We start from the raw sequence: 8,777 nt of genomic DNA, 5'->3' as shown, positions 1-8,777 counted from the left end.
TAATCAGAAATATTAGGTACTTACTTCTTTAAAAAAATCATCATACAATGCATACAAATGAAATAGGTTTTCAATAAGAATGAGAGAAGGTAAACATTTTTGAAGATTATTTAGAAGACATTTTTGATTTTAATTCAACTTTAATATTTTGTGTTTATTATATGGATTAGAATGTTTAGGATTAACCCAACATGATATTTTCTTAACCAAAGCACTACAGATATTTTATTTGCCATTGTTTTTGGCCTATTCTGGTATTTCAACTACTCCATCATTGTGAATGCTATTTCACACTTCAGAGATGGCCCCAGTCAAGCACACCAGATATCATATTAGAAAAAAATATAAATGTTATTTAAAATAGGATGTTTTTTATATATTGTTAAGTATTATTTTTATAGTAAAAAAATATTCATAATAAATATTATAAAGGTTGTTTTTTTCTGTTTGTTTACAAATGCAGGATTTTCATTGTCATATTGTAAAACTATTAGTTAGATTCAGAATAAAATTGTTTCTGTGGAAAATTATAAGCCTGTTTAAATTACATCAAGCAGGAAAATTATGTAATTTCAAGGGAGAATTGTGTGTTTTGTTTCACTAATATTTCATTTTGTACAATATAATAATATTTAATTGAATTATATTATAAATGTGGAATAATTGTCATAATGTTATTATTGAAATAAAGATAATTTATTTATATAGATGTTGTTTGAATTTTTTCCTGTTTAAATACATCAACCTAGATTCATGATTCAATTAATTGAAAATGAATGAACCCTGAAATATTTCATCGTAAGGTATAAATAAAAAATCCAATACAAATAATTAATTTATTAAACCTTTAAGTAACTGACACAAAATCCGTTTGTATATCTAAACATTTCTGGTACTTTCAACGACATTTTCTGCAAATGATCAACACCGTTAGAAAACATAGTTTTAGATATGTCTGTGGAAATCACACTTGGGTCCGACAACCATGCTTCTACTTCCTCGTTCAAACTAGTTTCGATTTTATACAAAATTTTCGTCAAAAACGTCGACTTTAGTTTTATTCTATCGTTCAGTATGACGTCATCATTATTTCTCAGTACTTGCAATTCCTTATCCATCACCCAAATAAGCAAATACTGTTTATTAGCCGCAGAAAACGCGCATTCCAAAACTATTTTATACATAACTGTGTACTGGAGCCCTAAATTGAATTCATTCATCATCATTTCTATTGTAAATATAAAATCATCTATGCTTATATTATTATCTGTACTATTTTTTTGAGTAAATGCGTACTTTTCTATATTATTATGTAATAATTTCACTTCGGAATTGTAAAGTTTCACTGTATCCTTAGTTTTTAAGCCGAGCCACGCTAAGCAACGGTTGCAATGATAAATTGATCTACGCATATTGAATTTGTTTGTCTTTTCCGCTAATGTACTATTGTTTACTACAAAGAAAGTTAATCGGTACAGAAAATCTAACTTATTTGGTTTTATTTCTATGTTGCTTGAAGTGTTGCCATGACTGTGTCCGTGGCCGTGACAGAACCATTCAGACATATCCAAATTTGAGGTTGGCAACTCCAGAATCCTGTCAAATTTGATACCATCGTTGGAAATTACATTTGAACAATTGCCACAGATAATTTTAACTTCTTCATTTGCTTTTAAATTAATTACCATAGTGGACACTTTAATTTTATTTTCCAGTGAGCTCGGCGACAAAAACTCTGAATAGAAACTGCCATTTTTTGGTTCTGTCAGAATCCTGAACGATATAGTATTTTTGTCAATTTTGAGGCACGACATAGAGTTTGGAATTACATAGCAAAATTCCTCGATAGGAATGCTACATGTGACATTATTTTCATCATCATCGGAATAATCAGAGAGACTCTCTATCGACGAGAGACTATCACTCCGTTTCAATCTATTATTATAATAGTTGAGAACAATACAATTGGCTTGTATACTAATCTTCAAATTACAATTCTTACTAAAATCAATATTGGTAGTTATATACACGTTACAGCTTCTCAGACGAGACCGTAGTTCGACAAATATATTTTTCACCAACATTGTCACAGCACTTTTACTTATTAATAATTTTCTTAATCTTCTCAACGTAGCCGTTTGTTTCGTAAATATTGAAGAGAGTATCCATTTCACGAATTGTGAAGGGTAACGTAGCTTTATTGTAGTAATCGTTCATAATTTCGATATTATCAATGACTGTATCGAGTAGATGTGATTTCTCCGCATATATGCCTGGGGCTTCGTGCTGTAAGTACGTGAAATGAATGTGCAGGTGGTAGAAAGAAGGCTGGTAGTGGAGGTATATGCGCAGTTGACTGCCAGGCACGTTGTACTTGTCCAAAATCGCTTTCTGAAACAATTTACAATAAAATTATAATTTAAAAATGTATCTCTATTATTAATATTAATGTTTATTATAACTAACTAGCTGCTCCGCGCGGTTTCACCCCCGTGGCTCCACCCCTGTTGGTCGTAGCGTGATGACATATAGCCTATAACCTTCCTCGATAAATGGGCTATCTAACACCGAAAGACGGTTCAAATCGGACCAGTAGTTCTCGAGATTAGCGCGTTCAAACAAACAAACAAACTCTTCAGCTTTATAATATTAGTATAGATTAGGTTAAATCACCTATAGGTACTTAATTCTTAAAGCATATAAACTTAAAGGATCAAGAAGATACATCTATACAAACACCTACTTAAGTTGATCCAATTACTATACTCTATCAGAACATGACATAATTTGTATTAGTCCCACTTAGAATAATAAGCTTCTTAGTATTTTCAATTATGCAACCATGATAATATCATAGTTTTTCTCGTATACATTTAAACACTTTCGATTTAAGTGATAAGATTTGTTTATTGAATTATTATTCTTATTTGCTAACTATTTATATTTTATTGCATATTATGTTTTACTTTAACGAATCTTCAGTTTGTCCGGAAGAAATGACTGTTTAGCCATCAAAATACCTTATCTATACTAATGTTTGAACGCGCTAATCTCAGGAACTACTGGTCTGATTTGAAAAATTCTTTCGGTCTTAGATAGCTCATTTACTGAGGAAGGCTATTGGGGATATATTATCACGCTAACACCAACAGGAACGGAGCCATGCGGGTGAAACCGCGGGGCACAGCTAGTTTTGCAATACATGCAATGTTATGTACGCTCTATAAATAACTAAATATCATTCTTAAATACACAAACACTGTTTTTCTCACCTTTCCTTCGTCCCTTATCCTCTTTAACAACGGCAAATGACTTCCATTTAAATCTCTCAACGATTTAATATTCCTCTGTCTCACAATAGCCAAGAGATATAATGATTCTTTGGTCAGTCCGTCCCACTTTAGATCTGGGACGAGCACAAAGCCCTCCGTTTCACTCTCGTTATTGTAGACGACTCTGTCTGCTTCGCTCTTGCCTTCTAGTATGTTGTAGACCCACTGTAACAAGATAACCATATTTATTCACAGATATATGTATACAAAGTTTAACATAAATTGGATTAATATAAAACTAAATTCATGATAAAATGAAATACAAACAAACAAGGCCAAAATCATTTTGACAAACAAAAGTATTTATTACAAATACACCATAGAAATAAGTACAAGTAAGAATAAACAATCTGTCAATAAAATTCTTATTCATTATTGAAATAAACAGACCAAAATAAACTAAGAAATTGCAGCAAACAAAGGGACCATGACAAATTGCGTAACTGTGAATTCATGTATTTTATTACTTCACTATGTACCTACGTAATATGTATAGTACAGCAAAATGATCACAACCTTCAATTCACTAAAACCTTTCACTATGAGTCATATGTATTTTTTATCTGTATGTAATACAAATACATAAAATTGGTGTATGTTTTTGTATTAAAATTAGACTTTTTACTTAATGTTTATTAGTGCAGAAATACATTTTTTTTACAATTTTTATATAACTGGTTCTACTTATATCTGGAACGGATAGACCAAATTTGACGAGACTCACCAGATAGCTGATATTTAAATATTTTAATTACCTTTGGCTAGTTTTATAATTCCATGTATGAAGTTGCATGCACAGATAGTAAATAAATACAAAACATACCTGTAAATTAAATTGCTCCTTCTCTAAATGTGGTAGTGTCAGATTTTTATAGCAGTCGGGAGATTCTAAAACAATATGTACCTCCTGCTTGCTATACTTTGCTATATGCTTTTCAGTAGCGGGATAAATTATTGTAGTTTTGACTCCTGTGAATAAAAAGACAATATATATTTTGTGTTCGTGTTTTCAACACGCTTCTCCTGTAGACTCAATTTTTGACCTGTTTTAAACAGACAGAATTTATTGATAATTCAATATAATTTCATGAGTTTATTTTATTATTGTGGTTTTTTATTTTCTTTTACTTTGCAAAATGCTAAAATTGTTTTCTCATGTTAGAGAAATGTTGACAATGTAATGTACAAAATAAAGGTCACATTTATACAGGACCTTAAGATGTTTATTGTTAAGTTTGATTATATAATACAGTAGAGTCCTTTTATTATGACTCCGGTTACATAGACCAATCGCTTATTACAGTGAATTTTGGTTTTCATTTAAAATTCTTTACAAAAAGTTGGATAAAATGACTTTGTTTATAGTGCCTGTATTTTAAATAGCTTACAGATTTAAATTTCTATAGTTCAATATGACTTATTACAAAGCATGTAACCTTAATTCATAGATCCCATACATAGTTATCTTGACATATTTTATAGTCGAGTTAAATAATGAGCACAATAAATACAAAACAGACAGTACTAATAAATTAGACTAATTTGAATAATGATAAGCAAAAACCTTTATTTCCCTACAAGGTCACACAATACTCAGGTAAAGAGGTTTTTCTTGTTCCTAATGAGTAAGAATCAAAATCTGATTATTGTAATGATAATATTGGTGTATAATTCCGGTATTTAAATTATAAAATCACGACTATTACGTATATATGACGTTAATATCTTAAAAATTACAACACGACGTGTGAAAGGATTTACAACCATATGGCAGTAATAAGTACTAATATCCAATACATTTAGTTATTGTTTTGGGTAATTTAATTTCTACACGCGTGAGAGTAAAGATAATTTTATTTGTTAAAGACCTTTGACATCTTTGATAGTAACAATGCAAAATTATTTTAAATTAAATGTTAAAAGTGTTAGGAGTTATGACTAATATACTGAGTAGTTCAATTCAAAGTAGAATGCTTACTCATATCGAAATAATGTCGGAAATAAAATAAGAATGCATGATGAATACTGGATAAAAATAAGACGAGAGTTTCGTAAAAATGAAATCTTACCATTAATTTTTGATATCGGATAGCACTCAAAATTTCCATAAATATCGTTCTTAAAGAATGTGTGAATTCTTGTTTCAGAAGAAAAATATCCTTCGTCGCTTAATTCCTCTTCTTTAAATGCATTTTTCTCCAAAATCACTATAGCCACACCACTTTTGTCTTTAAATTTTCCGAGTAGAAACACTGCTTTTCTATTAGTGTTATTGTTTAAAACCTTAGTAGGGATGAAATTATTTAATTCTATTTGACTATCTTTATCACTTTTCTCATTTTGAAGTTCAATTTTAGATTTTTTAGCACACGGCGCTTCTTCTACATCACTTTGGAGATTGCCGTCGGACATTTTGTGTCAGAGTTGCCATGTGCGTTGCATTCAAAATTATTTTGCTTACCAGATATAAAATAGGGAGTTAAAATATTTAAAATTTTGATTTTACTACCTTATTATTTATTTCAGAAAAATACACGATTAGAAAGCAATGTTTTTGAAGTGAAACTTATTTATCGGGGTTGGAAAAAAATTTAGTGTAACATTTTTCCGTTACGCGCCATCTTTTTCTTATCCCTACACGCGTGATTTGACGTATTTCTGTAAAGTTGGTACCTAAGTAGTAAATTTTATTTATTATTATTAAGGTCATAAAGAAGTTTCACTTCTTACGTGTGTACACTAGTACACGCACACATTTTTGTTTATTTTTTAATACAATGGTCGATATAAATTTAATACTTATGCCCTATGGCCTATACAATTCAATAATCCGGCTACCTAAATAAAACCCACATAACACTAAGCAGGTAGGTACTTAATTTTTTTTACACACAGAGTTTATAGAATGACCCGATAGGTAATGACCTGTTTCTATATTAAAAATTCGTTCGTAGTTCGTACCACAGTTCGTACTTAGGACATTCTTATATTTATAATATGTACTTTACAATTTACATGCAATAGTTACATAAATGCAGATGAAAATATTATAATACTTAATATTATAAATTTATAAAGAATAGAAAAAATTCGATCACGAGGCGGGACTCGAACCCGCATCCTTCGCGCCATTCCGGGGCGGATGCCTAACCAACTCAGCCACTCGTGACCCGCCTGAGCAATCGCATTTATTCTATCCTTTCAGTTTTATGTGTCTAAGGGACACACTGCGCGCCATCTATTGAGATGATTTAACAACCATCTCAACCAATATGAAGCACTTTTCAGTGAATACAATATTGTAACGATGGAACACGACCTTTTCTTGAATTTATATTTTTTGGTTTTTATGGCATTCAAATGCTTTATAAATATAAATTTATAAAGAATAGAAAAAATTCGATCACGAGGCGGGACTCGAACCCGCATCCTTCGCGCCATTCCGGGGCGGATGCCTAACCAACTCAGCCACTCGTGACCCGCCTGAGCAATCGAATTTATTCTATCCTTTCAGTTTTATGTGTCTTAAGGGACACACTGCGCGCCATCTATTGAGATGATTTAACAACCATCTCAACCAATATGAATTTATAAATTTATATTTATAAAGCATTTGAATGCCATAAAAACCAAAAAATATAAATTCAAGAAAAGGTCGTGTTCCATCGTTACAATATTGTATTCACTGAAAAGTGCTTCATATTGGTTGAGATGGTTGTTAAATCATCTCAATAGATGGCGCGCAGTGTGTCCCTTAAGACACATAAAACTGAAAGGATAGAATAAATTCGATTGCTCAGGCGGGTCACGAGTGGCTGAGTTGGTTAGGCATCCGCCCCGGAATGGCGCGAAGGATGCGGGTTCGAGTCCCGCCTCGTGATCGAATTTTTTCTATTCTTTATAAATTTATATTTATAAAGCATTTGAATGCCATAAAAACCAAAAAATATAAATTCAAGAAAAGGTCGTGTTCCATCGTTACAATATTGTATTCACTGAAAAGTGCTTCATATTGGTTGAGATGGTTGTTAAATCATCTCTATAGATGGCGCGCAGTGTGCCACTTAAGACACATAAAACTGAAAGGATAGAATAAATTCGATTGCTCAGGCGGGTCACGAGTGGCTGAGTTGGTTAGGCATCCGCCCCGGAATGGCGCGAAGGATGCGGGTTCGAGTCCCGCCTCGTGATCGAATTTTTTCTATTCTTTATAAATATATATTTATAAAGCATTTGAATGCCATAAAAACCAAAAAATATAAATACTTAATATTGTTCTAATATTATTTATGTACTCATAGATTCATCAATAAAAGTACCTACACTGTGGGATGCATAATATTACCTAAATCTTATTAATTATTCTCCTTTTATTTTTAAAAAGTTATTATTGCCATTTTACTCATTATGGATAAGTACTTTCGATATCAATTTAAAGTTTTTTTTTTTATATCTGCAATAATTACGGAATAATCGCTTGTGCACACTTAACGATTACACCCGGTATAATACAAACCTACCATAATATTTTGAACTGAAAAGTAGGCTAAGAACTAGTGTACCTATAACAAGTTATATTTTGAGTGTGAGTCTAATGTTACAGCAATTTTATTCGTGCAAAATGAAAACCCATTTATCTGCATATCAAATTGCACTATACTTGTTCAGATCATTATTGATTTAAAAATAAAATGCAGTACCTAAGTATTTCCATTTAACTAGGAGATGCAGTCGCGGATAAAAGTACTTTATTGTAATTTGCCGTCAATCCACTGGTCGCATTGTGATGAATTGATCACTTACTGTACAGCCGACTTACAATGCCGTCTATTCATAAACCATTATTTATTTAGAACTTCTTCATAAAAGCTTATTATACAGAGTGTTCCAAAAATATAACATCCAAACTCATATTTTTTGGGGAATTTTTTTTTGTACCAAAACTACATATTTGAAAAAAACAATTTGTAGCCTGTTAGTAATTTGAATAATTTTGAACGATGTGGGCTGTGGATATACCGAATTTGATCAATGTCCTTGTCATATTCATTGTGTTACATAACGACTATTACTTTTATCCTATTTGTTTGTAAATTGTTTAAAATTATATAGTTTAGTATTTTTGGATTTAACATACCTACATCGTTGCAATGGATTTTCTCCATAAAAAACTGTTTAAAGTACAGTAGTTCTGCTAGGAGTACTATAGTGTGCTATGTACAGTAGTAATGTCGCAGGCAAATTGTATAATCTCGCCGTTTACAAATGTTCGGCTTTTTGTAATATGCTGAGGATTTACTTTTTCCAAAATTCTACAAAAAGATGATCGCTCCTATTTCTGTGTAGTTTTAAAAACACGAACCTAACCTAACCCACCCCCTTATCCAAACGAATAATTTCTGATTACGAATTCTCGACATATTTGATATTACAAAATGCCGAGCT

The 8,777-nt window shown here is 31.4% G+C and overlaps 2 protein-coding genes across 2 annotated transcripts; both read right to left on the bottom strand.

Moving 5' to 3' along the window:
• Positions 1-822: 822 nt before the first annotated feature.
• On the bottom strand, positions 823-2,084 carry LOC123703804. Its single transcript, XM_045651962.1, has one exon. The coding sequence runs from the start codon at positions 2,082-2,084 to the stop codon at positions 840-842; it is 1,245 nt and encodes a 414-aa protein (XP_045507918.1). The 3' UTR covers positions 823-839.
• Positions 2,085-2,097: 13 nt separating this feature from the next.
• LOC123703805 (m7GpppX diphosphatase) lies at positions 2,098-5,771 on the bottom strand. Its single transcript, XM_045651963.1, has 4 exons — positions 5,402-5,771; positions 4,156-4,301; positions 3,273-3,497; positions 2,098-2,391 (listed from the first exon to the last, which is right to left on the bottom strand). The coding sequence occupies exons 1-4, from the start codon at positions 5,742-5,744 to the stop codon at positions 2,098-2,100; spliced, it is 1,008 nt and encodes a 335-aa protein (XP_045507919.1). The 5' UTR covers positions 5,745-5,771.
• Positions 5,772-8,777: the final 3,006 nt, after the last annotated feature.

This window comes from Colias croceus, chromosome 27, assembly GCF_905220415.1.
Source record: "Colias croceus chromosome 27, ilColCroc2.1".
Classification (NCBI taxonomy): Eukaryota; Metazoa; Arthropoda; class Insecta; order Lepidoptera; family Pieridae; genus Colias; species Colias croceus.
This window is presented reverse-complemented; position numbering and strand designations above follow the sequence as displayed.